Source organism: Hyaena hyaena, unplaced genomic scaffold, assembly GCF_003009895.1.
Source record: "Hyaena hyaena isolate Hyena2069 unplaced genomic scaffold, ASM300989v1 scaffold_3, whole genome shotgun sequence".
Lineage (NCBI taxonomy): Eukaryota > Metazoa > Chordata > Mammalia > Carnivora > Hyaenidae > Hyaena > Hyaena hyaena.
This window is the reverse complement of record NW_024080635.1, coordinates 2,107,058-2,125,819: the sequence shown is the minus strand read 5'-3', so window position 1 is coordinate 2,125,819 and position 18,762 is coordinate 2,107,058. Positions and strand designations below refer to the sequence as shown.

Sequence of the window (18,762 nt, the reverse complement as noted above, 5' to 3'; positions counted from 1 at the left end):
TTTTGGTTTATTTATTTTTGAGACAGAGAGAGACAGAGCACGAGTGGGGGAGGGGCAGAGAGAGAGGGAGACCCAGAATCTGAAACAGGCTCCAGGCTCTGAGCTGTCAGCACAGAACCCGATGCAGGGCTCGAACCCATGGACCGTGAAATCATGACCTGAGCCGAAGTTGGACGCTTAGCTGACTGAGCCACCCAGGCATCCCCTTTTCTTTTCTTTTTCTTTTTTCTAAAGTAAGCTCTGTGCTCATCATGGGGCTCGAACTCACCCACATCCCTGAGGTCAAGAGCTGCATGCTCCACTGACTGAGCCAGCCAGGCATCTCTCGTACATTTTTTTTTTTTTTTTACTAATAATTACTCATAGTATTCGTTGATTTTGCATCCTGGTCTTTGGTACCAGACAGTTCTGGGTTTGAATCCCAGCTCTGTTGCTTCTTTACTGTTTGGGTAAATTTGGGGAATCCACTTCACCTCTCTGAGCCACAGCTTCCTCAAAAGGGTACAAAATAACAGTACTTAATGAACAGTGTTCTTAGGAGAAACAAAAGAAGAGAATGTGTGTAAGGCACTTAGTACAGCATCTAGAGCTTAGTGTGTGCCCGAAGGATGTGGGCTGTTAGGATCACTGTTAGTCAGCAATAGACTGTGAGGCAGGGCCTTGTCCCCTGCTTCCTACTTTGTCTTCAATGCTCGGCCCAATGCTTGGCCTGCACTTGAGCCTAATACGTGTACTGGATGTCTGACCAGAGGCTGGCTATATGGCAGGATGGGTAAATTCTCACCTCTGAGCAGCAAGGAGAGCTAAGGCCCAGGGAGGAAAGAAGATTCCCTCCAGGGGAAAGGATTGGGATAGTGGACCATGGGCAGGCCTGCCCTCACCACTGCCTTCCCCAGCAGGTTTGGGATGTACATTCCGTTCCTGCAGCTGAACTGTGACCTACGCAAGACAAACCTCTTCAGCCACATGGCCTCCCTGGGTCCCCGGGAGGCCGTCAGCGGCCTGGCACGGAGCCGGGACTACCTGCTGACGCTGCGGGAGACCTGGAAACAGCACACGCGGCAGCTGTACGGCCCGGATGCCATGCCCACGCACGCTTGCTGCCTGTCCCCCAGCCTCATCCGCAGCGAGGTGGAGTTCCTCAAGATGGACTTCAACTGGCGCATGAAGGAGGTGCTGGTCAGCTCCATGCTGAGCGCCTATTATGTGGCCTTTGTGCCTGTCTGGTTTGTGAAGGTGCGTAGTTCAGCCCATGGAGGGGCCTGGGGAGGGGGGTGGACAGGGCCTGCCTGGGGCCCTCCTCCTTGCATAAATAACTGGACCATCTTGTGATAGGATTCCCATCTGTTCCCATGAGGGCTAGAATGACCACTACCTCAATTTTAGAGTAGAGAGAACACGGCTCACTGAAAGGGAGTGGCGTGCACAGGGTCACCCAGCCAGTGATTGGGACATGATGCTGCTGGTCATAACACTTGGTCGGTAACAGCAGGCAGTGATGTTGTATTTCACCGTGGCTGTTTCGGCACAGGCACGCCACAGCATCCAGCGTCATCGTTAAGTAGGAAAGCTAGGATTCATCCAGGCCCGAGTGACTCCAAAAGCCTGTGCCTTCTCTCTAGCTTGCCTGGCCTTCTGGGAAGGTACCGCCCCAGCTGACAGTAGGCTGGAAACATTTCTCCAGGGATGGACTGCGCTGAATGATTTGAGGCTGAGAGGACTTAATATTTCTTAAACACCTACAGCGTGCTAGAGCTTTCACGAGTATGATAATCCTCCTAACGCCTCTCCTAGGTGGTTGGTAGCTATTCTTACCCTCATTTAACAGATGAGGCAGCTAGAGCACAGAGAAGTGAAGTGGCTTGGCCAGCATCACATTGTTAATAAGCAGCAGAGTCAAGCTTCGAACTGACGTCTGTTGGAGCGCGGGGCCTGTGCTCTGGCTCAGAGTGGTTAGGCGGTGGGAGCAGTTTTCTGTAAGAGGAGCTGGTAGAGAACTGAGTAGTGGGCACAGGGCCCATGATTAAGCCTTCTTTGTTAGGTGTTTGGTCCTTGGTCTCGGGCCCCCACTGAGGGCCGTCTTGGTTTCCGAGGCCGACGGAATCAGGGAAGAGGGCGGGAGGGAGGCCACTGTGGACATCCCAGGCCTTAACCCACCTCCCACTGCCCCCAGAACACGCATTACTATGACAAGCGCTGGTCCTGCGAGCTCTTCCTCCTGGTGTCCATCAGCACTTCAGTCATCCTCATGCAGCACCTGCTGCCTGCCAGCTACTGTGACCTACTGCACAAGGCCGCTGCCCACCTGGGCTGCTGGCAGAAGGTGGACCCAGCGCTGTGCTCCAACGTGCTGCAGCACCCGTGAGTCGCCCTGCCCCTCCCTGCCCAACCCCAGCGCTCCCGGTCAGTGTCCGGAGTCACTCGGTCGGCAGGTAGTTGTTGAGCACATCTTGTATGTGAGGACTCGTGGCCAGAGGAGGTTTATGGCAGGACCCAAGGCAGACATGTCCCCTGTCCTTAGGTAACTTGCAGCGTGCTGGAGATGTGAGGAGGCCAGGCGGTAAATTCATAGACTCATTGACTTTCTCATTCACTGATTGTTCTTTATTCTGCTCGTTGACCCGTATGCGCTCGCATTCATTCATTGCCTCTCTCCTTCTGTCACTAGCTCAGTCATCCATTCAATCACTAGGTCACGTCGTTTCCAGCAGACATTAGCCTCTACCAAAGCCCTAACCAGCCTGGTGCTGTGGATTGGACAGAGGAGTTTAGACTTTGACCAACAGGCAGAGGGGGGCTAGGGAGGGTTTTGAACAGTGGAGGAACCCATTCCAAGGTGCCTTAGAAACATCTGTCTGGTGGGGTGCCTGGGGGGCTCAGTCGGTTAAGCGTCTGACTTCGGCTCAGGTCATGATCTCACAGTTCGTTGGTTTGAGCCCCGCGTCGGGCTCTGTGCTAACAGCTAGTTCAGAGCCTGGAGCTTATTTCAGATTCTGTATCTCCCTCTCTCTCTGACCCTCCCCTGCTCACGCTGTCTCTCTCTCTCTCTCTCTCTCTGTGTGTCTCAGAAATAAATAAAACATTGAAAAAAAAAGAAAGAAACATCTGTCTGGTCAGAGGATATGGTGCTGTGTTAGCCCTGACCACAGTTTTGGTGAGCCCTGGCCAGGGAAGCAGAGCCACAGGGAGGAAACGACTGAGACAAGGTCCTTGAGGAGTTCACGGTCTGATGGGGGTGATGGTTCACAGACAGGATGATGGGGCGAAAGAAGCCCCGCTGCAGGACGGCCCTGCAGAGGCAGAAGTCCCCTGCTTAGGAGCCCTGAGGGGTTGGGCCGGCCTCCCCTCGGCCTGGCTCGTCCTTCCTGGGGCCTTCACCGTAGTACTTTTCACCCAGGTTACCCTAATTTTCCTGCCTGCAGTCCCCCATTAGACTGGAAGCTCCTCAAGGCTGGGCCCACCTGAACCTTGTCTGAGCCATGGCCCCAGCACAAGGTATGGCAGAGCAGAGGCCCCCCAGGACAGATTTGTAGGGGTGGGCCCACCAAGAAGCAGAGATGCAAAGGAAAGCCACAGAGGCCAAGCTCCCCGGTGTTGGCTCTCTGTGCTAGTCAGGGCCCCTCCCAGGCTCTGTGCAGGTGGTCCAGGAAAGGGGATGGAGATCGCCAAATGGGCTCAATGGGGTCTCAGCATAGCCATAGCCTCTGAGGGGAGGGAGGAGTGAAAAGGTAGAATATAGTTAAGGGACACCTGGGTGGCTCAGTCAGTTGAGTGTCTAACTCTTGATTTTGACTCAGGTCATGATCTCAGTGGGGTCATGGGATGGAGCCCAGCATTGGGCTCCATGCAGACTGTAGAGTGTGCTTGAGATTCTCTTTCTCTCTGCCTCTTTCTACTCATGTGTGCATGTGCTCTCTCTTACTCTCTAAATAAAAAAATAAAATAAGGAGCGCCTGGTGGCTCAGTTGGTTGAGCGTCCGACTTCGGCTCAGGTCATGATCTCACAGTTCATGGGTTCAAGCCCCACATCAGGCTCTGTGCTGAATGCTTGCTCAGAGCCTGGAGCCTGCTTCAGATTCTGTGTCTCCTTCTCTCTCTGCCCCTCTCCCGCTCACGCTCTGTCTCACTCTGTCTCTCAAAAATAAATAAAAATGTAAAAAAAAAGTTAAATAAAATAAAAAATAAAGAGAATATAGCTGAACAGGAGGAGGCACCTGTCCGTCGCTGACCACGGCCTGCAGAGAAGACCCAGGCTCCTTCACATGGCTTCCCAGCTGCTGCACTGGGTCCCGCCAGCCTTTTCTGCCTCATCTCTCACCATGCCTCCACTCCTACTCTGCTCTAGCCAGACTGAGCTGCTTCAGATCCTGCAAATTCTATGTGCATGTGTGTATCCAGGCTTTTGCATGTGTTGCTTGTTTTGTCTGGAACACCCTTTCCAGTTCTTTTCCTGATTAATTCCTGTGCATTCCTTACCACTTTGCTTCCTCCTGGAACACTTTCTGCACCACCCAGGATGGTTCAGTGCCCTTCCCCTGTTTTCCCACAACCCTAAAATATGATGATCATTGCACCTAACACTGTCTGCTGTGTTTGCTTAGTTACTTGTCTGTTATTCCAGGAGGAAAGCTCCTTGCCTGTCAAGAACTCAGCCATCTCACTCCCAGAGTGCCTGGCTCATAATAGGGTCCTTGCCTGTCAAGAACTCAGCCATCTCACTCCCAGAGTGCCTGGCTCATAATAGGGCCCCAGTAAATTTTTGTGGTTTGTGTCTAGTCTTTTTTTTAAAGGTAAAATTTACATACAGTGAAATGCACAAATCTTAAGGGTACTATTCTTTGAGTTTATTAGTCATACATACCCATGTAGCCCACATTGAATCAAAATGTAGAACATTTTCAGCCTCAGAAAATTTCCTCCCAGCGTTTGCCAATGACTGCCCCCTCACCACCACCACCCAGACAACCATTTTTCTATATTCTTTCGAAACTAACCATAGGTAGGGGGCCTAAGTGGCTCAGTTGGTTGAGCATATGACTCTTGAGTTCAGCTCAGGTCATGATCCCAGGATCATGGGACCAAGCCCTGCATGGAGCCCACTTAAGATTCTCTCTCTTGGGGCATCTGAGTACCTCAGGTGGTTGAGCATCTGACTTTGACTCAGGTCATGATCTCATGGCTCAGGAGTTTGAGCCCCACATCAGGCTCACTGCTGTCAGCACAGAGTCTGCTTTGGATCCTCTGTCCCCCTCTCTCTCTGCCCCTTCCCTGCTTGTGCTCTCTTTCTCAAAAGTAAATAAAATTTTTGTTAACGTTTATTCATTTTTTGAGAGACAGAGAGTGGGCCGGGGAGGAACAGAGAGAGACGAGACACAGAATCTGAAGAAGGCTCTAGGCCCTGAGCTGTCAGCACAGAGCCTGACATGGGGCTCGAACCCACGAATCATGAGATCATGACCTGAGCCAAAGTCGGATGTCTAACCGACTGAGCCACCCAGGCACCCCTGAAAGTAAATAAATCTTAAAAAAAAAAAAAAAAAAAAAAAGATTCTCTCTCTCAGGGCGCCTGGATGGCTCAGTTGGTTAAGTGTCCAACTTAGATTTTGACTCAGGTCAGGATCTCATGGTTCATGAGATTGGGCCCCACATGCTTAGGATTCTTTCTCTGCCCCTCCCCTGCTCATGCACTGTCTCTCAAAATAAAAATAAACTTTTTTTTAAAAAGATCTCTCTGCCCCTCTCCCTCACTCATGCGTGTATGCGTGCTTGTGTTCTCTCTCAAAAAAAAATTTTTTTTGGATAAATAAAACAAGTTGGTTTTAGCTGTTCTACAGCTTCACATAAATTAAATCTTGGGTTCAGTTTCTTTTTCATTCAGTATATTGCCTGTGAGTTTCATCCATGTTATTAGTTATAATGTGATAACTGGTTTTTCTTTCTTTTTTAAGTTTTATTTTTTTATTTTTAAGAAAAAGACAGCATGAGCGAGGAAGGGGCAGAGAGAGAGGAAGACACAGAATCTAAAGCAGGCTCCAGGCTGAGCTGTCAGCACAGAGCCCGACGCAGGGCTCAAAGTCACAAGCCGTGAGATCATGACCTGAGCTGAAGTCAGGCGCCCTTTCTTTTGTTTTATTTTTGTTTTTGTTTTTTGTTTTTGATTTTTTTTTTTTTTTTGATAGAGCACTGCACAAGCAGGGAAGGGGCTTAGGGAGAGGGAGAGAGAGCATCTCAAGCAGGCCCCATGCCTAACGCTGAGCCTGATATAGGGCTTGATCTCAACCCTGAGACCATGACCTGAGCAGAAATCAAGAGTCAGACGCTTAACCAACTGAGCCACCCAAGTGCCCTGATAACTGGTTTTTACATGAATGAATCAACAGGGTAGGAACATAAGATAGAGTTTTTTGTTGACAGTGATTCTCTGTCCTCTGGCCCGGGACCCTGGGAGATCTGGTAGAACACTGGCCAGACTGGAAAATCCCACCATCTTATTCCCATGCCTACTGAGGCTCCTCTGTGCCAGGCTGTGTGCCACGCTCTAAGGACATAGAGATGAATCGGACACCATCACTTCCCTCCAGGGCTCCCAGGCTAGTGAGGGATACAAGGAAATAAATAAGTGATAAAACATTGGGGAAAGTGGACCAGTAGTAGTAGATCCAGGGAGCAGTTAAGGATACTGATCTCTGTGGAGTTTGAGAAAGGCTTTCTGGAGGAGCCTGAGTTTGGAAAGAGCTTGCCAGAAGGATACGGCATCAGGAGTGCAGTTCGGTTGGAGGGAGAGACATACAGAGGCATGAAAGGTCAGCTTTGCGGAAGGAGCTAGAGACCGTTCTGAATGGCTTGAGCCTGAGCTGTGCGGTGGGAGTCGGGGGGCCTCAGAGGCCACACCACATCCTGGGGGACTTGACTCTGAGGGTACTGAAAATACTACAGAGGGTTCTGATCAGAGAATAGGCTCAGCTTGGTGTTTTATGAAGACCCCTCAGGCAGCTGTGTGAGGCTAGAGGTGAGACCAGGTGAGGAAAATGCACCCAAAGAGGGAAAAGGCTTTCCTTGACAGTCCCTCAGGCATGATTATCAACCCTAGGCCCCCCGCCTCCCAGTGCAGTGAATTTCTCATGATTGTTACCCCATTTTACAGAGGAGGCAGCTGAGACCCAGAAAAGGAAAGTCACCGTGTCTAAATGATCGAAATGGGAGTAGGGTGCCCAGGCTTCTGGGACCCCCTTCTGTGGGTGAGCTGGGCATAAGGGGCACTGTTGGGCTGTGCCTCCAGGTGGACAGAAGAATGCATGTGGCCGCAGGGCGTGCTGGTGAAGCACAGCAAGAACGTCTACAAGGCAGTGGGCCACTACAACGTGGCCATCCCCTCCGACGTCTCCCACTTCCGCTTCCACGTGAGTCTCCTCCCCGGGGAAAGGGGGGCGGGGCTGATCTAGAGGGCAGGAGGATCCCGGGGCAGGAAGGTGATGTCCTAGCAAGAGAAAGCTATTTTTAGCATTTCCCAAAGCCAACGGACACTACAAACCGTGCAGCACAAGGACAGCTATGCCAGTGGTGACTTCATAACTGCGGCTCACTTGGTAGCAGATCTTAATGAAGGCATCAGGTGGAGGCAGGGAGGATGATACAATAAAAGAAGAGGTTCTTAGCAGCGAAAATAAGAACTATCCCCGTTCCTTATGGTGCACCAGGCACGGCGGGAAGCAGTTGCCCAGCAGCCTCCGTGCGGTCTTTGCCTGTGTGCGAGAGAAACCCCACGGCTATCCCCGTTTGCCGAGACTGAAATTGGCTCAGAGGCTCTAACTCGCTCAAGGGTGCCTTGCTTGGAAACTTGGGGTCTGATGGTCAGGACTCCTGGACTCAGCATTATGGAAAGGGTTGCTCCAAATCACTGAGGCTAGTGGTTTCCATTTTATTTACTTATTTTACTCTCAAAATCCTTTTTTCCAACACAGTCGTAGACTGACGTCCGGTATTTAGGACCTTCTGGCACTGCTCTCTTTGGAAGAGTTGGAACTGCCTTCACTTCCCACTCACCCCCGCTCTAACCCCTAAAAGACCTCCTCAGAAGGGCTTCAAGGAACACAATTTGAGGAATCATTGATCTGGGTGATCTCCTCACAGTAGAGAAACCTGAGGCCCAGACAGGAAAGGGACTCGCCCAGTGTCCTGCAGCCTGTCAAGTGCAGAGCTGAGCCCTGGACTCCCATTTCCTTCCACTTCTCTTCCCATCATCCTGTAAGCAGCTCTTGAGGTTAGGTGCCTTGGACCCTGCACAACTGAAATTCCCTAAGACGTTGATCACACTTTGGAACAGATCAGAACATTTTTCCTGAGTCCCTATACTCTATCTTCCTCTGTAAATACCAGGTCAGAGTGAGGTGTCACCATACGCCCTAGAAGCTTCTGGCCTAGGTCGGGATGCTACCCACGAAGAAGTGGGTTTCTCACGCTGCAGAGTCTATGCTGACTTCCCATGCCTATGTCATAAGATTCTAATTTGGTCAGGCCTGACTATACCTGGGAGGATCACATACGAAAAGGTGTTGATTATAGACCAGAAAAAGCTGGAGCGAGTAAGCGAGGCCTCTCAAGGAAAGCTTCCCAGAGGAGGTAGCAGTTCAACAACATCTTAACCACCTCGTGTGGGAAGAGGTAGTCTTGGTGGAAGAAATCCCACAGGCAGAGGCGGAGAGGTGGCAGAGTCCGTGCCCAGCCCTACGTCTTCCTCCCTGCCCATGTCGTGCATGGGGCCCCCAGAGCTTGTCCCCTTCACTGGCCCACCCAGAACCCCCATCCAGGAGGCAGGTTTCTGGAACATGCTTCCAGGCCCTGCCTACCCTTTGCCGGGCAGTTCTTTTTCAGCAAACCCCTGCGGATCCTCAACATCCTACTGCTGCTGGAAGGTGCTGTCATTGTGTACCAGCTCTACTCCTTAATGTCCTCTGAGAAATGGCACCAGACCATCTCCCTGGCGCTCATCCTCTTCAGCAACTACTATGCCTTCTTCAAGCTGCTGCGGGACCGCTTGGTATTGGGCAAGGCCTACTCCTACTCGGCCAGCCCCCAGAGGGACCTGGACCACCGGTTCTCTTGAGCCCCAGGGTAACCCCCAGGGACAGCAGCCAGGCTTCTGGCAGGAGCTCTCTGGGAAGGGGCTGTTGGGGAGGGTTGGGTGAGGGGGCAAAAGAAAAAAAAAAAAACCAGAAAAACGGACAAAAAAAGTGACCAGAGCTTTGTATTTTTGTTACATACTGTTTCTTTCTTTGATAATTGATGTGATTATGAGGGGGGGAAAAAGTCCTATTTTTATACTCCCATTAAGCCTGTGTGTCCTGTGTTTCTTTCCATTCCTGTGTGTCAGAGCAGAGGTTAGGATTCTGGGCCAGGAAGTCCTATGTGTGGCTTCTGGGGCCCCTGTGGGTCCTGCCTTCTCCAGTGGAGAGGAGATGAGGCATCGGAAGTCATGCTAGCAGTGGTAGCTACTGCCCACTGAAGGCTGTGTATCAGACATTACTGTCATGTGTATTATAAGCTTCGTCTCAATCCAACTTTTATGACAACCCTAGCAGGTAGGTGCTGTCAGTCTAATTCTGTACATGAATGAGAAGCTCAGAGAGCTATAGCGACTTCCAAAGGCAACACAGCAGCCAAAAAACCCTCCCAGAGGACACCACCACTATCCTTGCAGAATGTGATGTCCTGACTCTCTAAGCAGGCAGTCACTGAGACCCTGCTCTGTGTCATCTGCTGTGGTAGACAGGATGCCAAGACCGGAAACAAACAGGTCGTGCTCCACTGGGGTGGGGATAACAGTTACAAGACAGAGTAGCACAGGAGACAGTATGTTTAGTGCTCTCTGGATTTCTTGGAGGAGGGGACAGGCTGACTTGCCAGGCACATCCTACATGACCAAAGTGGGGGGAAAGGTGCTTCAAGCAGAGTAAAGGACATGTAATAACAGAGATTTGGAATATTCTGGTGTATTTGGGGCCAGTAGGCAGAATGGTTCCTAGAGCAGAAAGGATAAGGAACAAGGGGTGGGTGGGGGTGGGGTGGGGCTGGAAAGGTCTGCAGGGGATGGATCGGGGAGGACCAATGGTTCTAGGCCAGGGAGGGTGGATAAGCAAGGTCAAGGGCTAGAGTGGAAACAAAGCTGCTTGGAGGGCCACCTGGCTCTTACAGGACAGGTTAGAGGGCTCACACTGGGAGAAGGGGACAGTCATAGCCACTGTCTACTCTGCTTGTGTTTCCTGAGCCGTATTTTGCCACAGGATATGCAGATGGGTCTGTGGCGGTGTGTGGGAGACAGACATTACAACCAAAGGTTTTGGTGTCTCTGTTGAGGAAGGCATCATGCTAGGCCTGGGACAGATACAAAGATAAGAAAGATGTCCCTTCCTTAGACACCCAGGAGACAGAAACCTACTTTGTAAGCAAATTAGGGTGCTAAGTGCTAAGGAGAATGTGTGTCCGGGGCACTGAGGAGCAGAGAGAACAGATACCCAGGCTCTGGAAAGACAGAGTATTTCAGGGAGGGGAGGAGTTGAACTGGGTCTTGAAAGTGAATTTGTTCACGCCATGGTCAAGGGGAAAGGGGAGGCATTGCGTTCAAAGCAGGGAAACAGCATGTGCAAAGGCACAAAAAATGCATACTTGGGGAAAGGGGTTCCCCAAATACGAATGGACCCTGAGTGGCTTGATGGAGAATACCCCAAAAGTGAATAAGGACCAGCCTGTGTGTCAGATTGAAATGTCTGAGCATTACCTAAGGGCAGACAAGTTACTAAGCAGAGGAACAACCTGACAAGTTCTCTGCTTTTTAAAATGTTAGTCTAATGTTTGTTTATTTTGTGAGCACCCATGCTACACACACACACACGTGGCGTAAGGGCAGAGAGAGTGGAAGGGAATCCTAAGCAGGCTCTGCGCCTCCAGCCTGGAGCCTGACACAGGGCTCAATCCCACAAACAGTAAGATCATTACCTGAGCTGAAATCAAGAATTAGACACTTAACTGACTGAACCACCCAGGTGCCCCGTAAGGTCTCTGCTTTTTGGAGATAGTGCAAGTGGGAGAATCCGGAGGCAAGGGACCAGTGAGGAGCTGGCAAAATAGACCAAGAGAAAATGAAGAGGTCTGACCTTGAGCAGTGGCAGTAGGCAGAGAAAGATTATGCTCCCTTTCCGGACCCTGAGTTCCGGACTTGGCTTTTTGAGTTCTTTCCTTTAATGGGCCAGGCACTGGCCAGGCACACATGTAGAGGAGTCAATTTGTTGTGACAGAACTTGGAAACCCGGGTCTCTCACTCTACTTCCAAAAGACAGTTCCCTGTGGGCCTAGTGACTTGAAGATGTAACCTTTTCCTGTTTGTTGAGGTGGGGGACAGGACTGGCCAGGCATTATGCAAAAAGGGAGGTCTGATGTGTACCAGCCATAAATTCCATGATTCAAAAGGCACATGAATACTCAGAGCCTCAATTTCCTCATCTCTAAAAAGGGAGATCATATCTCTTTGTGTAAGTCCCAGGCCTATTCATTTGATTATTTCTTAATTTTTTTATGCTTTATTTCTGAGAGAGAGAAGAGAGAGAGAGAGAGCATAAACAGGGGAGGGTCAGAGACAGAGGGAGATACAGAATCTGAAACAGACTCCAGGCTCTGAGCTAGCTGTCAGCACAGAGCCCTATGCGGGGCTCGAACCCACGAACCATGAGATCATGACCTGAACCGTGAGATCATGACCTGAGCCGAAGTCCGATGCTTAACCGACTGAGCCACCCAGGCGCCCCCATTTGATTATTCACTAAACTATTTATGGAGCGCATACCATGTGTCAGATCCTGGGCTAGGTGCTGGAGACAAGGTGATGAACCTACCCCTGCCCTCAGCTTGCTGGTGGGGTGGTAGGGGAAGGATGAAATCCAACGATCAACTAGAAAGCCCTGCATCGGTCTCATTATTTTTCCATTTCTTATCTCCCAATAAGGTCATGATCGGGTTTACTTTTAACTTCTTAATTTCCTTATTTCCATATCCTTAAGCAAATCTCCCCCCGCCCCCCCCCCAGGCGATTCCTTATTCACCTCCAGCTCAGGGTCTATGATTGGCTTTAACTACGGAAAGGAAGGAATGTGTTTCTAGCAGAGGAGACTTCATTACACAGAGAAAATAGCAGAAAAGGCTGAGAATTCCTGAACACGCTTGACTTTCTTTAGTGTCCCTCCTAGTCTCCCTCCACTACTCTTTTTATAGTCCATCCCTATTCCCCGCCCTCGGTAGCTGCGGTCTCTTTAAGTGCGCTCCTCCCCGTCAGCTAGGCTGGGGGGCGGAGAGCGCGTTTCTTCACGGGGTTGAGTGTTAAGTTGTTTGTCCGTTTCGGGCTGCCGTCCTGCAGATCCGCCATATTGTCTGCTGAAGCTACTGCTGAAGCTGCCGCTGCTGCCGCCGCCAAGTAGGAGCGAGCGGAGCCGCGATGGGTGAGTAAGGACACCAGGCAATCGGGAACTCGAGCTGAGGCAGTTCCTGGGGTGTGGGGTCTCGCGGGAGGCTGTCTCCGGTCTGCGGAAAATGTCTGAAGCCCCTCCAAATAGGTTTGAGAGGAGAAGCCAGGCCGGGAGAGCAGCTCAGGCCAGTTTGGGGCCGGGCTAGGGCCCCTGCGGGAGCAGTCTTTGGGGGCTGGTTCCGGGAGCACCTTGTCACGCCTGGAGCCCCCACGTGGTGACCCTGGGCCGGAGCCCTCGCGTTCCCAGGGGCTGGAAAGGGGCCGACCGCCCGGCCTGCGCCGAGATGGGGCTGGGGCTGGGGCGGGGGCGGGGGCGGGGGGGGGGGGCGGGTGACGGGCTCCCGGCGGCAGGCCCGGGCGGCGCTCAGGGAGCCCTTTCCAGGCGTGTGTGTGACCGACGCGCATCTTCCCTGGATTCGGGGCTCCTCTGAACTCGAGGGAAAGCCTGCCTACGTCGCGAGCAGAGTCCCCTGGTGAGGGAACGCCGGGCGAGCTAGCTCCAGGCCCGTAACGAGGGGCAGCCATGCCGAAAGCAGCCTGGGCCGCTGAAGGCCGGCAGAACTTCCCGAGCCGCGGGCGGAAACGGGGTGGTTCGGTTGGACTCGGTGACAGCCCGGTAGTAGGAAACCACAGGCCGAGACCTCGGGGCCATGTGTAGTAGATCGGGACTTCAGGTTTGTGGGGCTGGCACTGGTAAGGAGAAAAGGAGCGACCTGTTGCTCTCTCCGAAGGGACTCCGGCTGGCAAGGCCTGTGCTCAGGGATAATACGAAGGCGAAGTCTTTGAACTTAAGCAACAGAACCATCAGTGAAGGGACAGTGCCTCTTAAGCATTAAAAAAACCGGTTGATTTTGCTGAGCTCTTTCTACGCGCGGGCATTGTTCTGACTGCTTTACATGTTACGTTTTACTTAATATGCACAACCTAGTGAGACAGATATTCCTGTTCCCCCTATTTTACAGCTGAGGAAACTGAGGCTTAGAGAGAGGTAAAGTAACTTACCCAAGGTCACACAGTTAGTGGTTAAACCAGGGTGATCCAGAGCCCCAGGTTATAGCTGCAGTTTTTTTTATGGCTTGGCCCCCTAGTGGTTGGGCTGGAAAAGGGGAAAAAAGCTTTTAATCCTAGGCAAAGTTGTAAAGGTGTTTTTTTGGGTGTGCTGGTGGGCCCACTTTGAAATCTTTAGTCTGAACGAAACTGAGAAACTCCAAAGTGGATTGCTAACCCCAGCAGTTGTGTATGGAAGGGAGTGCTAAATGAGATTCTGGGATTGAGTTTAGTAAGATCCCAGATTCTGAAGAAACAAATACCCTTGAATAAGGCAATGACTTTTTATTTTTTATGTTTTATTTTTGCAAAGCAGTGACTTTAGAATCAGATCTGGTGTTATAATCCTGCCTGCCACTTTCCAGCTTTCATCACTTAAATGTCAGATATTAGGAAGTCACTTAAATATCAAATGCAGTAATGCGCATAGGAAGCATCTAGCAGTCCACAATCAATGTTATTTCTCTTCCTTTCTGATCCTTCCTTTCCTCATGTCTAGAAGGAGGGGAGAGAGAGTGTTATCAAGATGTTTGAAGACTAAATACGATAACTGTTTAGAAAACAGCCTGGTAAGGGCTCTGTAGGCATCAGAACAGATTCTTTTCTACCTCCAATAGCATTCCATTCTCTTAAGCACTCTGGTTTTCAGAATCTTCTGTGAAGCGTGATAGGTTTCTTTGTAACTGCAGCTTTATGAAGTGAAACATTTGGGGGACTTTTATGTTACAGATTTTCTATCAGCCTTCAATTTTAGAAACACTTCCTCAAAGGGAAGGAGCTAATGTGTAGTTTATTGAGCTCAATGAAATAAGTTCACAGACTGGGAAACTACCTTAGAGAAGATAACACAGCTAGTAAGCCCCAAAGCCAGATGTGAGATTCTTACCCATTTTTGCTGTACATAAACCTCTTAGAAGAGTTAAGCTGTGAAATAAAATTAATTAGTCCTTTTTGGTAGACTTTGAAATGAATTTTTTTTTCCTTTTTAAAATGTTTTATTTATTTTTGAGAGAGAGACAGAGCACAAGCAGGGAAGGGGCAGTGAGTGGGAAACAGACTCCAAAGTAGGTTTCAGGCTCCGAGCTGTCAGCACAGAAGCCGACACGGGGCTCAAACTCACGAACCATGAGATCATGACCTGAGCCGAAGTCAGATGCTCAACCAACTTAGCCACCCAGGCGACCCTGACATGAAAGTTCTTGTGTAGAGCAACAAAGTCTGACCAGGGTCCTGAAGAGGATTTTTAGTATAGAGCCTACTTGGCCTCCCTTTTTCTTGCCATCTCCGTTTCAGATACCTCTTTCCTGTCCCACTTGTCTTTCTGAACGTCCCGCTATTGGTGTGTTTGTGTTTTGGGCTGGTCCTTATACATATGATGTGAGTGAAATTGTGTGTAAGGGTACATTTAATCCTCATATGGGATCCAAGGTGGTTTGCGTTATCCCCATTTATAAATGAGTAAACTGAGGCTTTGAGAAGATTAGGTGGACTTGTCCAAGGCTTGGACAAGGTGACTTGTCTAGGCCCTTTGGGTGCTTGGAACACTGACACAGCCTGCATCACATCTCCATGAATCTAGAACCTGCTGTATCTCACTGCCTCTCAGGTGTGCTCCATTCAGGCCCTGGCCTGTATCGTATAATGTTTGTCTTGTGCCAAACTTTATTAGCTTTAACAGACTTTTGTAGTGATTTCACTGCCATCAGGAGCCCTGTGGGGGTGATGCTTGCAGCTCTGGAAGTTACTTACTCTGACCCTCCCTAGCAGAGACCACAGTCTTTTAAGACTAAGACTTGGCAGACACTGGTTGTTTTATCATCCATTCCTGCCATCTTGCTAACCAGGAATCTGGCAGCCCCTCCCCAGCCCCAGGTCTTGATTAATATAAACTATAAACCAATCATTGTAATTTCTGTCTCCCCAGGCGTGATTGATTTAGGCTTGGGTATGTGATACAGCTCTGATTAATTAGATAGGAAGGGAAGCCTGGGGGACTTCTGGAAAAGCCTTCCTTATTTAAAAGAAATTGGTCAGCGGGGTGCCTGGGTGCCTGTGCTCACTCGCTCACTCTCAAAAAATAAATAAACATTAAAAATTTTTATTTTTAAAAATGTTTTTATGTTTCTATTTTATTTTTCTTTTTTAAATGTTTATTTATTTTTAAGGGAGAGAGTGAGACAGTGTAAGCAGGGGAGGGGAAGAGAGACAGGGAGACACAGAATCCAAAGCAGGCTCTAGGCTCTGAGCTGTTAGCACAGAGCCCAAGGTGGGGCTCGAACTCATGGACAGTGAGATCATGACCTGAGCTGAAGTCAGAAGCTTAACCGACTGAGCCACCCAGGCACCCCCTGCCCCCACATTTTTAAAAACTAAAAAAAGAGATTTGCCAGGGTACTTATGGGTGGCTCAGTCCATTGAGCATCTGACTTGGTTTTGGCTCAGGTCATGGTCCCAGGGTCCTGGGATTGAGCCCTGCATGGAGTTTGTTGCTGAGAGTGAGACTGCGCAAGATTCTCTCTCCCTCTTCCCTCTCAACTTGCACACTCTCGTTCTCTCTCAAAAAATGAAAATAATTTGTCAGGTTTTATTTTATTTTTTGCCAATTTATATTTTAACTCAAGTACCACCAAAGTGTGAGAGCTTCAAAAAAAAAAATAAAAAAATAGAAAAGCTATAATAGCCAGCACTTAAATAGAACTTGCTATGCGCTAGGAACTAAGTACTATAATATTAACTCCTTTACTTCTCAGATTATCATGTTCTAGTTGATGAAACTGAAACACAGAGAGGTTCAGTAACTTGTGCAAGAACAGAGCTAATAAATAGAACCGTAGGTTGTATGGTTCTAACCAACATATGGGCCGTTAAGGGCTGTGTTTTGCCTCTAAAAAGGAAAGAGCCCTTTTCTGACTCTTGAATTGCCATTAGTAATGCTGGGGTGATGAGGCAGAATTTATAAATAAGAGCAGGCAGCTCGAAGAGTGAGAATAGAGAAGATGGGGAAAATCTGATGTTTTCGAGCCACTGAATTAGGCAACTTGGAACTGTCTTATCTCTTGGTTTAACTAGGATACTGAAGGCCACTTCTTGTTTGTTTTTGGCTGCAAGTAACAAAACCTTCCTGATAACACTTCCAGGTGGGGAAGTAACTTAGCCGGTTTTTTTTTAGTTTCCCTCCAACCTTGTGCACCCACCCCACAGTTTGTAACAGCTACTTGCAGAGAAGGCACTGAACCATCAGTCACTACCTAAATGTCCCACAAGCATCAAGCTCACTCCCCTTTCCTGGCCTGCTTTTCCTGCATTTTTGTCACTGGTAAGACCATTGGCCCAGACACTAGGGCATCTGTCCATCTTTGGTTCCTCACCATTTTCTTCCGTTTCCGTATAGGCAGTTGAAAACTATGTGCTCTTGTTACTGAGGTCTCCTCTAAATTGCTTTGGGTAGGTTTTTCTCACAGCATAGACCCACAAAGAATATTCTGTGCTCTACTGAGTCTCAGGCTCATCAAAGTGAAAATATGGATGATACTATTAATCTTAATGAAGATTCAGTGAAGTACTAGATGTAAAAAAAAAAAAAAGTAGTGTAAATTATAAAGGTATTATCTTAGAAGCCCTCCCAGAACTCTGCTGTAGCCTCCTGTACCACTGCTATAGTTCTTCAGCAGCAACCTTGCTGAAATACCCATTTGATTTTGTCACTCTGCTCCTTTGTGGACTTGCTGTTAACTATGGGATAGAATCATAACTCATACAGTATGGTATTCAAGGCCCTCCTATTGATTTTACTAATCTTATTCTATTTATTTGTTTATTTATTTTAAAAGGCTTGGGACACACTGTCCTCTTTTTATTTTTATAATTTTTTAATGTTTATTTTTGAGAGACAGCATGAGCGGGGGAGGGGCAGAATCCAAACCAGCTTCTAGGCTCTGAGCTGTCAGCACAGAGCCCAATGTAGGGTTCGAGGTCACAAACCTGAAATCATGACCCAAGCTGAAATTGAACTCTTAACCGACTAAGCCACCCAACCTCCCCTCTTATTCTATTTAAAGATGTATCCACGTGGCATTTTATGTTAGCATTACTGGCAGAAAAATTAAAACTAATTTTTTCCCCACCCATCATTTCCTATGGAAAGCTTGCCTGATTATCAAAGTCTAATTTATTTTCATTTTATTTTGTTTTATTTTTAAATGTTTGTTTATTTTTGAGAGAGAGAGAGAGAGAAGAAGGGAAGGGGCAGAGAGAGAGAGGAGAGCATCCCAAGAAGACTCTGTGCTGTCAGTAGAGAGCCCAGCAAGGGGCTTGAACCCACGAAATGTGAGATCATGACCTGATCTGATGCTCAACTGATTCAGCCACCCGGGCACACCTCAAGGTCTAATTTAAACGCTACCTCCTAGGGGCACTTGAGGTGGCTCAGTCCATTAAGTGTCTGACATCTTAAGTGTCTGACATCAGCTCAGGTCATAATCTCAAGTCCATGAGTTCAAGCCCCACCTCGGGCTCTGTGCTGACAGTGCAGAACCTGGAGCCTGCTTTGGATTCTGTGTCTCCCTCTCTGCCCCTACCCAGCTCCCGCTCCGTCTCTTTCTCTCTCTCTCAAAGATAAACAAACATTAAATAAATAAATGCTACTTCCTTCATGAACTCTCAAATAATTTTTACCTTCCAAACCGGAAGTGAACTTTCCTTCCGAATTCTATAGCGCTTTGTTCTTGCCTTTCATGTAGCCCATTTCATATTCTTGTCTTGTGTTACAGTTAATCTGTAATATACCTCATTCTTCAACCAGTAACTGAATCTCCACAGTCTTAGTTCTCATCTCTAAAATAGGGATAATAATATCTACCTCACAGGATTGTTAGGGAGATGAAATAAGCTAATGCATGCAAACCATTTTAGCATGGTGTTTATTAGCACATAGTAAGTACTCAGTAATTTCTTTTAATCATTTAGTGAAGAAATAAAGGGTCTACTATATTTCAGGCCCTATATGCTAAATATAGGTTAATCTGTTTTTCTTTGAGGGGAAGGCAGTAACATAGGAAAACTTGTCAGAAACATACCTTTAGGGACTAGGCAGTTATTCATCAGTTTCAGCAAATGTTTATTGAATACCTCGTATGTGCCAGGGACTGTTCTGCTCTAGACTCTGGAAGTATAGTGGTAAACAAAAAGAGACAAAAATGTATCTT

At 48.7% G+C, this 18,762-nt stretch overlaps 2 protein-coding genes across 4 annotated transcripts in view; both read left to right on the top strand.

The window, feature by feature from the left end:
- TMEM39B (transmembrane protein 39B) overlaps window positions 1–9,330 on the top strand; it is a 22,416-nt gene extending 13,086 nt beyond the window's left edge. For all 3 annotated transcript variants that reach the window (XM_039233205.1, XM_039233209.1, XM_039233218.1), the window contains 4 exons: window positions 900–1,236; window positions 2,174–2,361; window positions 7,280–7,400; window positions 8,861–9,330. In XM_039233205.1, coding sequence (XP_039089136.1) covers window positions 900–1,236; window positions 2,174–2,361; window positions 7,280–7,400; window positions 8,861–9,103 — 889 coding nt within the window. In that variant the 3' untranslated portion in view covers window positions 9,104–9,330. The remainder of the gene's footprint in view (window positions 1–899; window positions 1,237–2,173; window positions 2,362–7,279; window positions 7,401–8,860) is intronic.
- Window positions 9,331–12,379: 3,049 nt separating this feature from the next.
- Window positions 12,380–18,762, top strand: part of KPNA6 (karyopherin subunit alpha 6) — a 56,829-nt gene continuing 50,446 nt past the window's right edge. Inside the window, exon 1 of the mRNA XM_039231144.1 lies at window positions 12,380–12,485. Within this exon, the coding sequence (XP_039087075.1) occupies window positions 12,482–12,485 (4 nt within the window). The 5' untranslated portion in view covers window positions 12,380–12,481. The remainder of the gene's footprint in view (window positions 12,486–18,762) is intronic.